The sequence below is a fragment of the Beta vulgaris genome, chromosome 3 (assembly GCF_026745355.1).
Source record: "Beta vulgaris subsp. vulgaris cultivar EL10 chromosome 3, EL10.2, whole genome shotgun sequence".
Classification (NCBI taxonomy): domain Eukaryota; kingdom Viridiplantae; phylum Streptophyta; class Magnoliopsida; order Caryophyllales; family Amaranthaceae; genus Beta; species Beta vulgaris.
This window is the reverse complement of record NC_079204.1, coordinates 8,339,217-8,358,901: the sequence shown is the minus strand read 5'-3', so window position 1 is coordinate 8,358,901 and position 19,685 is coordinate 8,339,217. Positions and strand designations below refer to the sequence as shown.

At 33.2% G+C, this 19,685-nt stretch overlaps 1 protein-coding gene across 2 annotated transcripts; it reads right to left on the bottom strand.

Annotated features, from left to right (window-relative positions):
- Window positions 1–2,823: 2,823 nt before the first annotated feature.
- Window positions 2,824–17,916, bottom strand: LOC104888546 (pectin acetylesterase 9). Of its 2 annotated transcripts, none has more exons than XR_007272439.2 (11): window positions 17,655–17,916; window positions 17,307–17,389; window positions 11,679–11,808; window positions 5,968–6,047; window positions 5,784–5,870; window positions 5,267–5,391; window positions 4,954–5,074; window positions 4,633–4,710; window positions 4,223–4,336; window positions 3,989–4,139; window positions 2,824–3,027 (listed from the first exon to the last, which is right to left on the bottom strand). XR_007272439.2 is itself a non-coding variant. In XM_010673566.4 (11 exons), the coding sequence occupies exons 1-11, from the start codon at window positions 17,791–17,793 to the stop codon at window positions 2,917–2,919; spliced, it is 1,209 nt and encodes a 402-aa protein (XP_010671868.2). In that variant the 5' UTR covers window positions 17,794–17,912; the 3' UTR covers window positions 2,824–2,916. The 2 variants fall into 2 exon arrangements, 1 of the variants encoding a protein (XP_010671868.2); XM_010673566.4 differs by having other exon boundaries at window positions 3,989–4,137; window positions 4,231–4,336; window positions 17,655–17,912.
- Window positions 17,917–19,685: the final 1,769 nt, after the last annotated feature.

Here is a 19,685-nt window from a genome sequence, read left to right as displayed (position 1 = left end):
AATGGGATATTATTAGAATTAGAATTGACGTTTTTTTTTGGTGGGTCGTGGCCTTTTTCTGTTCTTGAGATGTGTGAAGTTAGTCACAAATTATTGTTTTTGGCCTTTTTTGTGGTGTGTATTTCCGAAATGGTCCTTATGGGCTTTACACATGGGTCATGGCTATATGTGCGGGCTGGCTTGCGTAACATAAGTCGAATATGTTTGGTTGGACAATTGGTGTATCTGTTTGATTTTAATTACTTCCTCCATTTTAATTTAGTTGTAATAATATTTTTAAAATTACGGGTTTTTAGTCAATTTTTAAAGAGGAAAGAGATAAAGAAAGAAAATAAAAGGGTCTCATGTGATAGGAGAGAGATAGAAATAAGTTATTATCCAAAATGAAATTGTCACAACTAAATTGAAACTTCCTAAAATAGAAAATGTCACAAATAAATTGAAACGGAGGAAGTAGATTTTTTCTAAATTACATTATTTAATTTTGTGTAAATTTTGAGAAAGAGGAGAGAGAAGAAGAATAGATCCATTTGTCCACTTATTTGGAAATTAATTGGATTCAGGAATAAGTGAAATAAGGGTAAAAAGATAAAATAGCCCTAAATTTTTTGTCAAAAATAAAATTAGTGCAATTAAAAGAAAACACTTCAAAATAGAGCAAGTATCATTTACTATTGAGACTTTTATCCCAATTTCTAGTAATTATTTCCCAGCAACATCTTCATTAAACCCATTATCATTTTCATTCCAAATTAAAATTCAATATAGTTAATAAACTCGTATGTGGACAGTCAACTAGCTAATCTATACAAATATATTAAAAGGCGTGCGAAAACAAGAAATTGTGCCACGTGGCGCTCTTGAGAGTTTTAGTTGATGTAATTTATGTACAATAAAAAAATTAAGAAATTGCATAGTATAGGGTTTGATCCCGAGACTTCAAGTACATATACTAAAGTTATAACCACTAGGCAAAGTTGTATTTAGTGTTATTATCATAAAGTATTATATTAATAAATGACATTTTTTCTTAACCGGAGCATAGCTCGGGCCTAATAACTAGTTTGATTTATTAAGACTTGTGATCAAATTCCATCTACATCATTTGTCCTTGTGGCTCTCTTTAGAAAAAAAAAATAAACTCATGTAAAAGACAAAAAAAACCTAATCTATATTTTGTGCATTCTCTTTAACCCTCATTCGTTTCTCACTTCCTCTATTATAAAAGAGACGCGAATTTATCTTTTACAAGGGGTATTTAATTCAGAAGAATGTATGCCAGTTTTAAATTTGGGTTTAATGACGTAATCGTCAGGCAAAAGTCACCTAAAAAATAGAAAAAGGTTCGATAGTAAAGTTGAATTATTTTTGGGTGGTAATTAACAACTTTCAGTTTAAAAGGTTGTCGTTTACAAGTTTAGGTGTTTAATAGGATGCAATTCGCAAAAACCATTGTCATGTGTAAGATTTCAGTATCAAATACATATAGACTTTGTTGTCTTTGCCTGAAATGAGGTGATCGAGCTAAATTTTATACGATATCTCTATGGTTAATTCTTAATTATCATGTACTTGTGTCAAGGAATTGTCTTTATTATCCTTAACCAAGCCAGTGCCTCTGAGCCGCTAGCTCATTCTTCAACAGGCACGCGATCATAGGCATATCCCTCCCATTGCGTGAGAGCTTAAATTGAAGGAAAACAACTAAACAAGAGTATATTGTTTTTCTGTTATTTTTATGAATCGAGTAGTGATTGTAGTAGATAGATACAAATTGTTACATACAAGTTACAACGTACCATGAAGTAAATAATGAGAGGTTGAGGTGGCAGAGTAGTGGTATCGCTTCCCATCTCGTATCCCTCCATGAATCTGGGATCAAATCTCATATGACTCATTTGAGTAACTCCCCTTATCCCTATCAAGTGAGCCTCATTCATCTTACATTAAAAATTATATATAATTACATAATGAGCTGATGGTGTAATGTGCTCTATTGATGAATATAAATGAGATTAGTGATAATGCATAATATACTGTAATTTGTAAGTCCACCTTATAGAAAATCTTGTCTCCATCCAAGGATATAAAATCACTCACATTATATAAACTTGAATTAGAAACACTAAGGCCTTGTTTGGTTGACAAAACAAATTATGGGAAGTGCAAATTCTTAGGAAGTAGAAATATATGAAGTTGTTTGGTTGGCAAAACCATGGGAATTTGCACTTCCTAGGAAGTTTTATTAGTTCCTCCAAAATGGAGGAAGTTACTTACCTAGGTCCCCCTAGGTAAGTAGAGCTTCCCATTAAAAGTTCTATTTCCCATTATCAACCAAACACAATTTTACACCTTCTAGGAATTTCAAATACATGGAAAAAATAACTTTCTAGGAAGTATGACTTCCTATATACAACCAAACAAGGCCTAAAATAAGATATGTCAATCAAGAACCACAAAACAAACATAGATCTGGTAAAAGTTCATTAAAACTCATAAGAAAGACTAGATAAAAAGAAATTCATGATTGATTACTTCTATCTTACGATTCAGGTACAAAGCTTTACTCTATAGTCTATATATTACAGCAACTTTTACATCAAAAATTACTTCCAGCTTTCTGTATCAACAAAGCAGAAAGCTTTTGTTGAATAAATTCTATTGTTAAGAATCAACAAAGTAATTTCTAAAATCCGCTAAGTTCATGAATTGGAGATAAAACATGCTTTAACTATTGACATTTGCCTCAAGATTAATCACTCACTATAAATAATAGTTGTTGAATTGAATAAAGATGGGTTTTGCTATTTGACGCCCTAAAACTCGTGATTCAAGGAGCATCATTGAATCTACATCTTCAACTGTAAAGTTTCTCCAATATCGTATGACAATTTGCCGTGTTAGTCGTATCTCGGTCTATGCTGGTATTATGTTATGACAGGAAGAAGTATTGCAAGGATATGGATTATCGATCAACTTTGCCTCATTTCGTTCAAAATACCAATCACCAACAGTCTCTGCAATGGTCTGCAAGATGTCAAAACTATCATTAATTACTAGCGGAGCTTTAAGGAATCTTCAAACATCCAAACAAACAGAAACATACAAACTTCATATACTTGTATGTAATGGGATTTAGTCGCCCCGAATTACAAAATAGATTCCTCTATGAAATTAACTTAACATATTTTTTATCTGGGCTCCCGTTTAGGAACCTGTGGTAATCTCTTGCCCTCGCACAAGGCTACTTACTCAGAGGTCCAATAAGCCCCAACTCCCCCTCCCTAACAATATTGAAATTTTGCTCCCATCAAAATTTGAACCTTGGTCTTCCATGTAGGAGAATAGAAAGCCATATCATTAGACTCAAGGATCCTTGGTATGAAATTGACTTCATATATGTGATTCGAGTTAGCTACTTAGCAACTTTTTGTACAATAAAACTCCATGTACATAACACTTGTTGATATCTTTAAAAATCGATTAGTAAAATTATAAAATCAAGACAATCGGTACCAATTTGCAGTTATCTTCAGTATAGTAAAGTAAATAGTCAAAAGTGGTGTATGTGATAACCAGATAAAAAAGTATGGTCAAAGTGAGTTATGTAAATGAACAATGCAGAATTTAAAGCTAAACAACCAAAACTACGAACGAAGTATTAGTATATATATATGTAATGTGATTAGTCTGATTACTGATTAGCAAACGATAAATTAAGGGCTTGTTCGCTATCGCTTTTTGTTTCCAGTTCAAAAACAAAAATATGGAAACTAGAAGTAGTTTCCAGATTTTTGTTGTTAGTTTTCAAACTTCACATGTTTGGTATAAATATGACTAATTTTAAGTTTATTATACCCCTTATATCATATGACTCTACACTCATAAAACCAAAAACTGAAAACTGACAGTGATGCTGAACAGGTCCTAATATCTTGTGCATTGTTTTAGAAGTTCTCATTTGAATTAATGTGTTAGAAAAGAGTACCTTGTTGTGCACTAAGGGGGAGTCAACTCCATACCAGGTTTCATTTGACTCACTTTGGCAATGTGCAAAGCATGAATTTATAAACATTCCTCCGCTTGCTGAATGTTTGTAGAAAGAGTATAGAGCCTCAAGCATTTCCAATCGATAACCTGTTAACAGTTGCATTTACTCATGTCACTTTAAAGTACACTATGATCTAATAACAGGCTTGAAATTGGTATATGAAATTACACTAATATAACCTTGTAGTGTTTGAAGTTGACTGTCAGTGCAAGTTGTTATATTGTACTTGCAGTATTTCCATTCTCTTCGCGGATCAGCAGCAGATGGTACAAAGATGTTATGGAACTGCCAAAGTTGTAATTAATACCTCAAAAATTGTCCAGGATATAAGTTTAACGAAAGATAATTACCAGTGTTACTCCGACATCTTCATTTACCTCAAAAACGGGATGTCGTGTCGTGTCCAACACGACACTTTACTTGGATACTTCATTTTAAACTAAAACTTGACTTTTTTCTACAAAATAGTCGAGTCGGACACTTGGACACCCATATCCAAGTAGACACTCAATCTGTGTCTGAGTAACATAGATAATTACTATGAATTTAAGAAATTGAGGAACCAAGAATCTTAACAATACCTGCCACATATCGTAAGCAGCGTTTAAGACGAAAAAGGGAGTCTTAATGTAACTTAGGAGATGTTGTGGGAAGAAGCACTGAAACCAAAAGAAGTGTGTCAAATGATATCTGAAGCAGTTCGCGTGATCATAAAAAGGCTAAATAGAGAACTTGTGATCATAAAAAGGCTAAATGGAGAGCTTGTTCTTCACTGAACTGAGAAGATGAATTATGTGAGGCCCACGCCAAATGAGATCATATATCAAATTGCCACTTCTCAAATGTTCAATGAAGAACAATTTTTCAAACAGTCCAACTCTTTGCTTATAAAGTAGACATACTAGTTTAGGATTGTCATCAAGAGAACTGGTGCAATTTTGGTCAAGATTATGTTCTACACCATGAAGTGTAACAACATCGTTGTAAACGGATCTTATTGTGTAGTTCTTGGATACATCTGCCCTGCAAGTACAATAACAGGACTTGATATCAGAAAACATGCGTAGGGTAGGGGGGAAAAAGGCAAAAAAATTAGTTACAACATTGATTTTCACAGCGTTCAACATGCTACTTTGACTCTTAATATCTTTAAAATATAGAATACTTATGTTAGGACGGGAGGAATGTAACAACTACAAGTAGAAGAGGACTTACGCGTCTAAGAAAAATCCGGCATCACTCAAACACTTGACAGTAGCATTCCTTGGTAGGAAGCTGGCAAAGTTGTCACAATGTAAGAAGGCTGCTAAACCCCCTGCTGAGCAGCCAGAAAGCAAAGCCTGCAGATTACGAGTAGATGTGATATATAATTACGGAGCTTAGCCTAATTATATCAGATATATGCAAATAGCTAATACTCCTCCCGGTCTTTATTAGTTTACCCGTTTTGACATTTGACACTATTAACATACATAATTTTGACTATCTCTTGTCATTTGTATTTAAGGAAAAATATAGTCATGTGAGATTTGTTGGATTCGTCTCAATGTGTATTATCCAAATATCACTTTTTGTAATTTTTGTTTATCAAATTAGAGATAGTAAAGTTCAAATTAGTGTCTCGGCAAATCTGCCCAAAAAATAGTAAACTAATAAAGTTCAGAGGGAGTATTATGGAGTATAATTTCAATTTACCAAGAAAAATTCTTAAAAAAATCGAAAAAGAATCTACCTTCTCTGCATTTGCCAAGCCTTTCGAAAGAAGATCAAAAATCATAGCTTGCCAAATCTTTTGCCCTCTAAAGTAAAGTGATGAAGTCTGTCCATACACAAATTAAACGAAGAGTTTAACAACTTTTCTTACATACATCATTGAGAGTGCCCTGAAGTTTATTTTAATGAAAGACAAAATTTACCCCATTGTCAAACTTGGAATTTCCAGCAAAGGAAGCTCCATCACAGTATCTTAGCTTAATTCGGTTCCAATTGTAAAAGTCTGTTATTAATGAAACAAGATGAAGCATATATATTTAGAATTGAATTAAGCCATTGAAGAAAACAAAACATTGCATAATTTGGCAAGGCTACTTGTTAACAAATGGTTCTAGTTCCTCTATAGTTACGAAGGGTCTAACAACGCATATATGGAAAATTCAACGTGAAAGTGTGTATTGTACAAGAAATAAATTCCATTTGAGCATATGTAAACTAAAATTTTCAATTCTTAATACAACAGTCAGATTTTCAAGATCACGAAATATAAGGGGGTTTGAAATTATATTTTTAATGTCAACATTGCAATGATGATTTAGGCCTGTTCTTTTCGGCATGAAACAGCTGAACTGAACTGAACTGAATTGAATTGAATTGAACTAAAATGGATAGTGATATGTGAGAGTAAAAGTATTGTCCAGAGCTGAACTGAACTGAACTGAATTGAAATGAGCTGAACTGAAAATAAACTAGGGAGAAAAGGCCCTTATTTGAAATTATTCTTGAGCCAAAAGGGTCTCTCCGAGGAATCTCTCAACACTTGTAATTTGCAAACATAAGACAGGACATACAAGGCCATAGATACACAAGGATATTAAAAGTGCAGTTGAATGGGGACATCTTTGATGCAATCTCCAACAGCCATACAAATTCATCAACTAGATACTCAGGCTGAAGGACATTTAATTGAGTTGTCTAGCTAGAGTGCATTATGTGACTAGAGAAAACCCGTGACACCCTCGAAAAGAAGAATGCCAAAGTAAGCTAGATCCAAAAGAGGTAGAAAATGTTGATTTAACATAGGAACATTATGAATAATAGTCGTATATGATGGCTAAGTAGTGATAAACCTAACACAGGCCGTGGACCAAGGGGCAAGGGCTGTTGTACGGATGTCAGTGGGTAATGGACCATGCACGGATTCGTGAATGCGGATTCGTTTTTAGTTGATATGGATCCTCAAATTTTGGATCCGATGGATCCGGGTAAGATTTGGATCCTAGTTTCTAAAAACGGCTTTGGGCTGCGTCCTAATCTACTATTAGCCATATTCGGATCCGTTTACCCGTTTCTTTAAAATTATTTTAAAATTTATAATTAAAGGGTAAAAATTAATGTTATTTATGCTTGGATTTGGTATATTAAGGTTGAATGCTTGTTTACTTCAATATCGACAGATGAAATGCTAAATAGCGTTGTTTTGTTCTTTAAAATCTTTAATTATTGTGAAAATTAGCATCTTTAAAGAAAAAGGTTAGGATTCGTTTTGGATCCGGATCCGCATGATCCATTGGATCTGGATATGGATGCTCAATTTTATTACCCAGCGGATCCGGGTCGAATTTGGATACATGCGTAAAAAACGGATCTAGATCCTAAAGGATCCTGTAGAAATCCTATCCATTACCATCCCTAACTTGTTATGTTCGGCATAAAACAATTAAATTGAATTGAACTAAATTGATTGCAACTAAACTGAATTAAATTGAATTAAACTGAACTGAATTAAACTGAATTGAATTGAAAATAAGTTGGGAAGAACAGGCCCTAAGAGTTCATATAATGGGTAAAAGTTACTTGCATGTGTAAGGAAAAAACAGCGTTTTTCGCACCATGTAGAGGTTCTTTTATAGAGCAAAAGGGGTGAATGTTGGATCTAAAGTCCACATAGAGAAGGTATTTTTGTTCACTATATAAAGGGTAAATTGTAGTTAGGATATGTCAATACCAAGCTAAGTTTGGCCTAGTCGTAGGAATTGTGCCTTTCAAATTCCAACCTTTAAGGTTGCTGGTTTAATTATCACTCGGAGCACTGTAAGAGTAAGGATTTCTCTTACCCTCCTTTCTTACTCTTAAAATGTCTAACACGCTAACTCAGATCGATTGTCATGGAGGTTCTAATCCGTTAGGTTAAATTATCTCACCAATTAGAAAAAACAAGATATCATATATCGATATGTACCTCCTTTTTTGTGAGGGTGAGGGGGGATGAAACCGTCGTTTGTTTATTAGGTGTTAAATCACTAAGATAGGATTATGTAGATACACTGAAATACTCAATTTATATTGATTATTAAATTACAACCAATCCTTGAGAAGGAAAAGAACTACAAAAGCAGAAATCCAAGTTTAGTGACGGGTTAACTACTAAAATAGATGGAAAATGATGGACCTAGAAGTCCAAAAGATCAAAAGAACTGTACCTAAAAACAGGGGGATATGCACCTTGGAAAGTTTCTATAATGTTTCCAAAATAAACATCAACTTCATAATTTTAACGTACAACTTGAATTAGGTAAACTGGACCTCATATATCCTAACTGAACGACTTAGATGTGGGGTAAAAGTAACACTTGTTGGTGTACTGTGTACCATATAACAATAGTGGTTCTTTTTGCACTACTGCATTTAGTGCATTATTATTCAAAGTAGCATTAACTTGGAAGCATTATTGTTCGGATTGCAAACCGGTTGTAGAATAGTATAATCCTACGATCTAAATATGGCAATATGATACACATTATGTGTTGAATCAGATTGCCAATATAACTGGAATAGAATCAATTGGGATCGCACAAATGTGATTAGAATGGTTAGGATTGCACAAGGATTAGAAAAGGATCGGTCAGATCATTCGATCCTACAATATGGTCCTAAGAAAATTTTTAATATTTGCTAAAATCAACTTTTATTTTTTGGAAAAAAAACACAAGCATAAAATAAAGCACCTACATGAATGAACTTAAAAGATCAACCTTTTATTCTACAACTAGTTATTAGATCCGAGTGATGCCCGAATTATCAATATGACCATGTCAAATGTAAAAGATGCCTTGTATTCAAGCCAAGCTCGGAAACCCGCGGGCGCAGGCTCGATCCCACAGGCGAAGGAATTCGTCGATGTGCAGCAGCCCGAAATCCCACGGGCGCAGGGTCGATCCCGCGGGCGGACAGGAAGTCCGTGAGAATGGGAAGCATCGGCTGCGGGCGCGGGTCGGGCGAGTCGGGGTAACGCGGAAACGCGTTTTCTGTTGTGGGTATAAATAGGTTATTTATATCTTAGGGTTTTAAACCACGAATTAGCCTATTTTCTCTCTGTAATCTGGTTTTCCTCACATAATAAAATATTCTCCCTCTCTGTGCCGTGGATGTAGCCAAATTGGTGAACCACGTAAATCTGTTGTCTGTTTTTATTGTTTTTGCATTCATTATTTGTTTCTCTCTCACGTCCGTTATAACATCAAAATAATAGAATCTAATGTTGCATAGTTCATTAGTTAGAACTGTATTGTGTTAACTTGAGGTTATATGGTCGAATCTTATATGGAGCGTGTTTCTATTTTTTTTAATGTATGTTGATGACATGGAACGAAACAACTAAAGGGCCAGTGCCACGTGACGTGCGGACTTACTTAAGAACGCTTTATAATTATATTTTTATAGATTTGACTATGTTTAATATTCAATTAATTCGTTGGTGATAATGATACTTTAGAACGTCAAGTTAGCTCTTTTTTCTTTTTCATTGGTCAATGTTAAGGCATTAGGGATGTCGACCATGTCAAAATTAATATGGTTACATTGAAATATTTTTTGAAATTCTAGGTCTAAATTAGTAAATCATGTTTCTTGTTTTACATAAATTGTATTTTAAGCTACTTCCAATATTTTTTCTTAAATCGTCATTTTAACTACTAACTTATAAGTGTATGATATAGGCATAAAGATACTCAAATTCAATAAATTTCAATGAAAAATATAGTATATAATCATTCTAAACTTAAATTTTAATTTTATAGTATAATTTTATCAATTTCATAGATCTTATAATCCTACAATCTGATTCTACGTATGGGATCCCAATTCTATCTTTGCCAAAGTAAAAAACCTTAATTCTGATAACATTGCTAGGAAGGCTGTTTAATATTTCTCCTAACTCACTTAATATAAGATTTCCATGAGTTTGGACGTTCTGATCGATCCTATAATTAACACTCGAATCCTCATTGTATTTGGTTGCAAACTTTAAAATAATGATGCTAATAAGGACCATGCAATGGATGGATTATGCGTAGTCATCTATCTTAAAGCCACGAGTTTAAACCCAGATCTATACTTAATAGATTAAGTAGACAATCTAAATAAGATCTAAGAGTCATGTACAAATAAAAAGTACATATCTTTAGATCTCTAGTAGACATTAATTTCAACTAGATACTTTTCTTTTTCTGAAAAAACTATTCAAATGCCTTTCAAAAAGAAAACAAAAACAATTAATATGAGAGCTGAATTCATCTTATTGCAAAAGGGTTGAGAATTAGCTAAGAGACAAATCATGCAACGTGATGAACATGGACAATTCACCAACTTTTGACACTTTTTCAACTGGTATAGTGAATTTCTGTCCTAAGAAGATTAATGGTTGAAGGGAGAAACTAACTTGTAAATATATAAAAGATAAAGCTATTGTGGAGCTACAAGCAGTTGTAGCTTGAAATAATCATGTGTTTGGGCAAAGTTACATGATTTCACAATAATTTAGATACTTCCTCCGTTTTGTTTTAAATAAAATTGGGTGAAATGACACTAGTCATTGATCAATTTTGACCCCAATTTATCGCCATTATATAAAGAAAAATATAGTTAAGTAGGATCTTGTTAGATTCTTCTCGATGCATATTATCAAATTATAACTTTTTTATACTTTTTATGTGTGTACAACTAAAGGTATTAATAATTAAAGAAGCGTGTTGGGTTGCGTGAAAAAGCAAACGTTTTATTTAAAACTATGTTTTTTTGTTTTTTGATATTATTGGTTAGGCACATTTTGGCAAATACTTCCTACAAAAGATATAAGTAATTGTGGCATTCCATTGTGGATGTTGTATCATAGTAAGATTTAGGAGCACCCACAGATCAAAGACAAAGTTCAATCAATCATAGTCGGTTCCATAGCCAAGAAGTGTTAGCGTCCATGCAATATAGATGTACTCAGCTGCAGCAGGGTCAATGTTGTGAGAGTTGCTAGAGCCAATCAAAGTTCTAATTTTAGTCACATGCAGTAAAAATGGAACCTTTTGCACATGTTGGTTAAAATGGACAGATTTCCAGCCTGTCCTGTCTAGCAAAGTATGCATCAACATGACCACTCATTTTGTATGTTTGATGCTCTTAGGCCCAGTTTTTTTGAATTCAAAGAAACTGAACTGAATGAGAGAAACTGAAATGCAGAGAGTAATTAAACTGAATTGTATAATATTGAACTGAAAATAAGTTCAAAAGAACGAAGTCTTACTTTGGTTACTTCCTAGAGGTCGTAAGCAATTTTGAACAAGATTCAAGTGTAAGAGTTTGTATTTAAAATGCAATGAAATCTTCGTTTTCGGTTCTTTAACTTGTTTAATTAGTTGTCACATTAAAATAAGAATGTGAAAAAAATTTATGATATTTGGAAAAGATTTAAGATTATGAGCACTTTGTACTACTTTTGTGACTCATATGGACCAAAAAAAAAAGCACATAATTAAAGGTGGTAGTCCCATGGGAGGATTATGAACTGAAAATGTATAACAAAATCTTAGCATGCCTTAGAAACTAAGCATAGATAAGATAAGAGGAATGTAATTATGTAAACCTGGGTTCAGGGTTTCATTGTTGCTTAGAATCCCCTTAAAGATTTCCACTTTAGTCATGATGTTTGTAGATCCACGGCGTGTGTTAGCCCTGTCCAAGCATGATTCCAGATCATTGCACCATCCACCACCCTACCAATAAATCATTATTTACATCATTAGGATTAAGTTATCTCCGATACCCCATTGTTAATTTTCATTAAACCTCCTGTTTGTTAATTTAAGACCACTATTCTTACTACCATAAACTGTTTTCCTATCATTTCTTTTAATCACATAATTATACATAGAACAATAAAGCTAATTGTACTAATACTTGGAAAAAAATCGCAGTTGTGGTAATAGTTAGGGCATGTTCTCTTCGGCATAAAATAGAAGAACTAAACTGAATTGAATTGAACTGAATTGAATTGAACTGAATTGAATTGAACTGAAATGAATAGTGATATGTGATAGTAAAAGTATTGTCCAGAGCTGAACTGAACTGAAAATAAGCTGGGGAGAACAGGCCCTTAGGGTATCAGAAAAAGTGTCTTCTCGCAATGTCAATCTGTGTTTTGGAGTTCGGAATTCCACTTTATCATTTTTCCTTTAATTTCTTTTAGAAATAAAAAGGTTTCAAATATTTAGGTAAGTTTTTAACTTATATATAGGTTCATATATGTTTCAATAAGTATTAAATTTGATTTTCCGCAAATGTATAAAAGTATAAGTTAAGATAAGTTCGACAAAATCAAAATAAGTTGAATAGCACATAACCTTAAAGTATCTCTAGAGAGCTCAATAGATGTATACCTAATCTTGATTTGTACTAGTATATATATTTGATCCTATAGATTTTTTCTTTGACAGATTATCCTATAGATAATCATGTCATGATAATTAAACACATGTGACAGGACAAAAAGGTAGAAAGCCATTAAAAGTCGATCACTACATTATGAAGCAACCTTATTTCAAATCCATGGACACAATACTGAAAGAGGTAATGTCTTCAAATTGAAGTCTTCGTTTTTGTTAATGCAAGTTCCTTTATTTGTCTTTCTATTGTTTCCTTTGTTAAAAAGAAGACAGAAATTCCCTGGAATGCAAATAGATTTAAAACCTAGCCCTCTTGGTACAACCATGAACCTCCACCTAAAGGCACCTTATGCATAAATTTGTCTCTAGTATGTATATGCTCTTGCAGTGAGTTTTCTGAGGAGTTATACTTCTCTAATAGGTAGATAGTCTAACAAAAATAATTAAGATAATAAATCGGGTTTGTGTATATACTTTCTCTGGACTTTATTAGTTTACCCCTGTTTTGAGGCACATTTACCGAGACACTAATTTGAACCTTAATATCTCTAATTTTTGAGTTCACTAATGGTACACCCGGGTGTACCATGTTTCACTAATGGTACACCCAGGGGTATTTTTGTAATAAATTAGAAATTCAGGTGCTCATTTGACACCAAATTTGCTCATATGGACATTTTGCTCATTTACTTATTTGCTCATTTTGTAATAAAAGTGTTTGCTTATTTTCTTAAATGAGTAGAAATGTTGGCTCATTTGCTCATTTGTTCATTTTGCTCATTTGCTCATTCGCTCATTTTGCTCATTCGGAGAAAATAGTTTTGGGTGTACCATGAGCATGGTACACCCAGGTGTACTATAAATATTCTCCTAATTTTTGATAAGCAAAAATTACAAAAAGTTGATATTTGGATAATTTAAGACGAATCCAACGACATCTCACATGACTATATTTTTCCTTAAATACAAATTACAAGAGATAGTCAAAGTCATATATGTGAATAGTGTAAAAGTCAAAACGGGTAAAGTAATAAAAACCGAAGGGTATTCATATCATACAAGATATAACAGACAGAAATTTTGACTTTATATATTCAATAGGTGTTTTTATTAGAAATTTTTGGTAGAATTCCTTTATGCTATGTTTGGATAGCAAGATTTCATTTCAAATCCTGGATTTGGATGAAATCTAGTGTTTGGATGGCATGGAATTTGAAATTATGGAATTTGTTCAAATTCTTATCAAATGCTTATATTAGTAGAATTTGAAATTCAAGCTATTACCTTGTCATTTGAAATTCTCTCCCCATACATATCCCAACTTTATGAATATTTATATCTTAACTTCACTCATTTTCTTTCTAATATTTATTTCTCTCTCCTTTAATAAACCCACACTCTTTTTCTCTCCTCCATGAAACCTCTATTTCTCTCTCCTCTATCATACTCTCTTTACAAAACAATGATTAGGAATTGAAATACAAACTTTAAATTCAAGATTTCAATTCCATTATTTGAAATGAAATACAAGTTTCCAAACACTACCTTAATCAATTTAAGAGTAAGTTTTTATATCTTACCTCTTATAGAGTCTAGCTATAATCTTCATAAAGTATTGACTGATTGATGTCATTAGTTGCCTAAGATTAGTTACAATACAATTACCATAGACCAGGCGTTGTAGACCTTAATTTCAATCAACTTGGAAATTAAGTGGTTCTTTTGGACCTTATCTATGAAAACGACGTATGTGAAAATAATACAATAATTCCATGAAAGCAAGTAGATGGATCAGCATAGAATTAATTAGCAGTTGTAGCTTTGGGTCAATAGCAGACAGGTCCACAAGACTAGCTATAGAGTGCAAATGTGCAAATAATACACGCAAATTAAAGTATACAACCTTATTCAGTGTTTTAATCATAACTAACAAATAATGTTTTCATGATTTTAGAAACGTATCAACAAGTAAGACCTCCTAATTTTAGATGACTTGACGGCTGATGCATATATATATCTTATCCATACTACATAACTACTTAATCATATGAACGTGATAATGTCTAAATATGCTCTTCTTTAAAGGGTGGGTCGTGGTTGTGCAGGTAGGTCTGTTGAGTGAACTTTAAGGGGGTGTTTGGTTCACTAGTTTTAGGTATGAGGTATGGGTTTGGAATGAACAAAACCCATACCTAGTGTTTGTTTAACTTATTTCTAAATTTTAAACCCATACCTCAAACCCATAAGGTATGGGGTTTAGAAACCCATGGGGGGAGGTGGGTATGACTCATACCTTACCTCTAGGTATCAAAAAGAAGATTTTCATTCCTAAATGAAACCAAACACAAGGTATTAAGTATCAAGTTCCAAACCCATACCACCTTGGTTTCATTCCTGATTTCAAACCCATACCATTATATGAACCAAACGCCCCCTAAGTGTTTAGAATTGTAATTGTAATGAAGAGATCAAAGTCATAGTTAAGTTAATCCTTACAACTTACAACTAAAAAAAATAATATATTTCTGATTCCATAACAAAACCTAAGATTAAGGATGGTTGTAGCCCATGCAACTATGCATGCATGGCAAGCATATATAAGGCCCCATTGACAAACTAAGGATCGTGTTTGGGCAGTAGATAGGAACGGATGTATGTTTAGTGGAGTCAGATGACCCACTTTAACTTTGGAAATTTTTCTTATATTATTTGCAATTTTTGGAAATTTTCTTGTAAAATTGATTGTTCAAACCCACCAAAACATGGTAATTTAAACTCCACTCTACCGAATACATCATCCAGATCTGTCGCTGGTAGCAAATATAAAGACGGATAAGACATGTAACCCTTAAATCGAAACTTCAAATAATTATTAAAAAAAAAAGTTGTAATCAAGAGGGCCAGCACAAGATGACTCATGGTAGACTGGTGGAGTGTCGTAGGCGTAGCCCTACGTAGAGTTGCCAAGTTTGTGGGTCGGGTTCGGTAAACTAGACATAGGAGTATATAGGGTCGGTTTGATAGGTTAGAAAATTTCGTACACTTTATCATCTACATTTAAGATGTATGTATCATTGTATGTATGTGTGTGTGTGTATATAACCGAGTAATTCGCAGCTGAGTGGGCCGATTGAAGAGGGTTGGCCGTATAGAAGTTGGACTCAAATCGATGCTCTAAGGGTCCGTTTGGTAGAGTGTAAAACGTTTTCCTTGAAAACTATTTTCCTATTTTACATTGTTTGGTTTGGTGTATATATTAAAATGTAAAACTTGGGATGGAAAACCATTTCCACCCATTGAAAACATTTTCCCCCAAAATTGGGAGGAAAACATTTTCCACCACTCCTCTTTGTACATCCTTTTACTACCTCTTTCATTTCCTTGTTTTCCATCATTTTTCTTACATCGAACCAAACAACGGAAAACTAATTTTGGAATTGTGTTTTCCATTGTAAATTGTTTTCCATGAAAATCATTTTACACTGAAAATGTTTTACGCCCTACCAAACGGAGCCTAAATTAAAAAGGTCGGATCAAAGTTGTGCCTAAATCAAGTCAGTTTGTGTTTCAATCAACCAATGATCCAAATTCAGTTTGGCTTGTTGTCTTGTTGGACTTGAGTTGACCTTGCCTAATGGCCACCTCTAGCCCTAGGTATGAGTATGACTAGCACGAGCTGCATCAACATAACAACTAGTTGGCCCTCCCCCTATCTAAGATATTATTTTTTTACTTTTTCTCATTGCAAGTAAGATGGTACTTCAATTACCCCCCTAATTTTCCATTTCAGTTACAGGAAATACTACTACTAGTAAATTCCTAAATTTTGGCATGGTCAGGACTCAGGAACATTGAACAATAAAATGGAGTTCATATGTGCAAATTATGGAGCAACATACAGTAACTTTACTAGCACTTCTAAAGCCGTAACCTTCGGAAATGATGAATAATAGTGGGCATGCAACGACTGGTTTAACCACTCGATGTTCCTTTTGACATTCTGTTTAATGTTTCTCTTATTTTGTTTATTTAAACTAGTTTGATATAAAAGCCAACAGAATAAATTCTTTTGAGGAAATTGCGGATTAACCCAAAATTGCTAAAGTTGGAAAAAGATATACAGATGAAGGGACAAAGACAAAGAAGGGAATCTATTGCATTTGTCAAATAAATCGGCTGTTTTAGTTGTCCTTGCAACTTTATTTTTCTTTGGATTTGTCCCTGTAAATTTTGCATAGTGCAAAACTAAAAATGAGTTTAGGAAGGTTGAAAATTGTAATTAGTAATTTGCATATCTTTTACTTATTGAACTTCTAGAAGCACATAATTGGTAAATTATCTCTCTAATGTCTGCTTATGTAAATAAAAACTATATTTGATTGTACATATATATATTTTTTTTTTGGAGTGATATACGATTGTGAATTTAATTCACGTTAAGTGTAACAATTAGCCCTTTTTCTTTTTATCAATTGTAAAAAATTTGTGTGAACTGTATGACGGTGCATATTTTAGTAATTATAAAGAAAATTGAAATTATTAATATACTTCTATATCATAGTATATTTAAGACTTTACTTCGAAATTCTAATATCAAGAATTGAAATGTGCTTGTAAGTTGTGATATTCGATGAACCTTCTAAAAGATAATCCAAAATATATATTTTATCTTGTTTTTAAGTAGTAAAAAAGTAGAATAGGATAATCACTTTTCGAATTTCAATCTTCAACAGATATAAGTGAAGATAACTATTTGATTCGAAATGTAGAATAAAAATCCATAGCACACAAAATAATAAAATAAAAAATTCAAAAATAAGAAAAAATACCTCAAATTGCAAAAGCCAGTTACGTACTCCAGAACCGAATCCTCTGCTGAAATGATATCCAGGTAAAGTCCCATCCAAGCAATCTTCAATCACATAAATAATTCCACTAATTCAATTATAATGATAATACTTGAGTAATATTGAAATACATACAGACTAGTGCACAAGTTCAGTGGAGTATCACCCCGAAATCCTCATCCCAACAATATGTTGGGAATTTAATTCTGGGCTGTTTAACCTAGGGTCAGTCTTCGGACCACTTATCTTTCTTAATAATAATTATAAAAAAAAGTACATTTAAAAGAAAAAAAAGGTAATAATGTAATTCTAGTATTGTTTTTAACTTACAAGCTCCAAGAGCTTTTGCAGTAGTATTTTTCACCATTGTCATGCCCACCAAAAGCCGATGTTCTGGTGACTTTGCATCAATACACCACGATGCGCATGTTAGCAGCAGCATTATAGTTACACTTAACCTTAACACCATCGTTTTTCTAAACTTTAATGTAGATGGTAATTAATTTTTATTGATAATAATACGCAGGAAGAAGAATAAAAGGGCGGGAAAAAGATGGAGAAAAGAAGAAGAAGAAAAGTTGGAAGAGAGAAGTGTGGTGTGGCTGTTGATATAGAGTTATAGAAAAGAGAGAGAGAATGTGGGGCCCAAATACTGTATGGAATGATAATGATTGATGATCAGGGATCGAACCAGTAGGAATATAGAGAGGTATCTAGTGGCTAGTCCCCGTGAATTTCTGTATCATACGGTTTGAGGGAGTTGGATTTACTAGCAGTTGAGCAAAAACAGTAAAAAGTTACCAACGAAAGGATAGTAAAAAGATAAATTATAGTACCCCTCAAAAAGAAGATAAATAGTTAGAAACAATAAAAAAAAATGATGTAAAAGTTTAAGATAATAATTTGTGATTGGGTTGTTTTAGACGGTTTTACGACATGATATAATTCAAAATCGCATATAAGATCGTCTTGTCATGATTTATGGTAAGACAAATGGGTCACTTACTCACTTATAGGAGAAGTGACCTCTTTAAGATAATCTATTATACAAAAGGGATCACTTTAACTTATATAATCACCTTTTTAACTTACAAACTGAAGCATTTTGATATATTTGATGGAACTGAAAATGGGTTTGGGCAACCCAATACGATGAAGCAGAGTTCGATCCACTTACAAGCCCAAATGAAGTTTCGTAATGATAGGGAAATGAACAAGCAAGTGGCGGTTGAGCACATGACCTAAATTATTGCATGGAGTTCCTTAACAAGCCAGATTGGGAGGTGAAGGTGTTCCATATTTTTCGCGAGGGAAATAGGGTGGCGGATTGACTTGCTAACCGTGGCATCTCACAACAAGATAATATTTTCATTTTAGATAGTATTCTGTTAGAGTTAGGTCAGATCTTAGAGGAGGATTGTAGGGGTGTGGCTTTGCAACGATTCGTCTCTCCGTAATTTAGTTGTGTTTGTTTTAGTTTGTTTTCTTTTTTCCTTTGTTAGCGTTTTGCTCTTCTAATAAAAATTTTTTTAAAAAAAAGCCCAAATGAGGTTCTATACTAAAACTAATTGACAATAGTAGGAGTAGCTCATCTAGCTTATATTGTGGCATTTTCTCTCTTTTCTTTTCAATATGGGACAACTCACATGTGCACAACATATATGGAGCTCAACATATTTAGAAAACAAAGTGATGTGGTCTTACCATAATTTTATTGTAAGATTGCCTTGTACAAAACATAATAATAATACCTATGGCTAATAATAATAGAAAACCAAATAGATTAGATTTTTCTTTTCTTTTCTTTTTAATTTTCGTGCTTTGGTTGCTCATTTGAGTTGAGTGTTGGATTAGTACTTAAGTAGTGTCATGGATCTCTTTTTTTTTTAAAAAAAAGCAGTGTCGTTGATTTGATTCTTTTATTAAGGTTTGGTAATTGGGTTCCATTGAAAAAAAGAAAGGATTTGGTAATTCCGTAATTCGGATAGTCTTTGATGTTGTTGAAGGTCAGCCTAATCTTGCCCCGCGAGACGAGGTTGTCGCTTTCTCTCTAACTTCCACAATTGATCTACCTTGTAGATTCTGGTAGAAAACTAGAAACTCCCCAAACTTTCTAACCCAAACTACAAATACTACATAATTTCACACGGCAAGACCAAAAATAGGCCCTTTGGAATATAAATATCTCTTATAAGAGGAGAAAATTTGGGGATCTCTGCTTTAAAAGGGACAAAAATCAAATTTTGTCACAAGAAGATGAGGTTTAATTAGATATTTACAATTAGGGCCTAGGGTTAGGTTAAGATTAAAGTGAGAGTTAAATTAGAATTAGGGTTTAGGGTTAATAATGGCAAAATGATA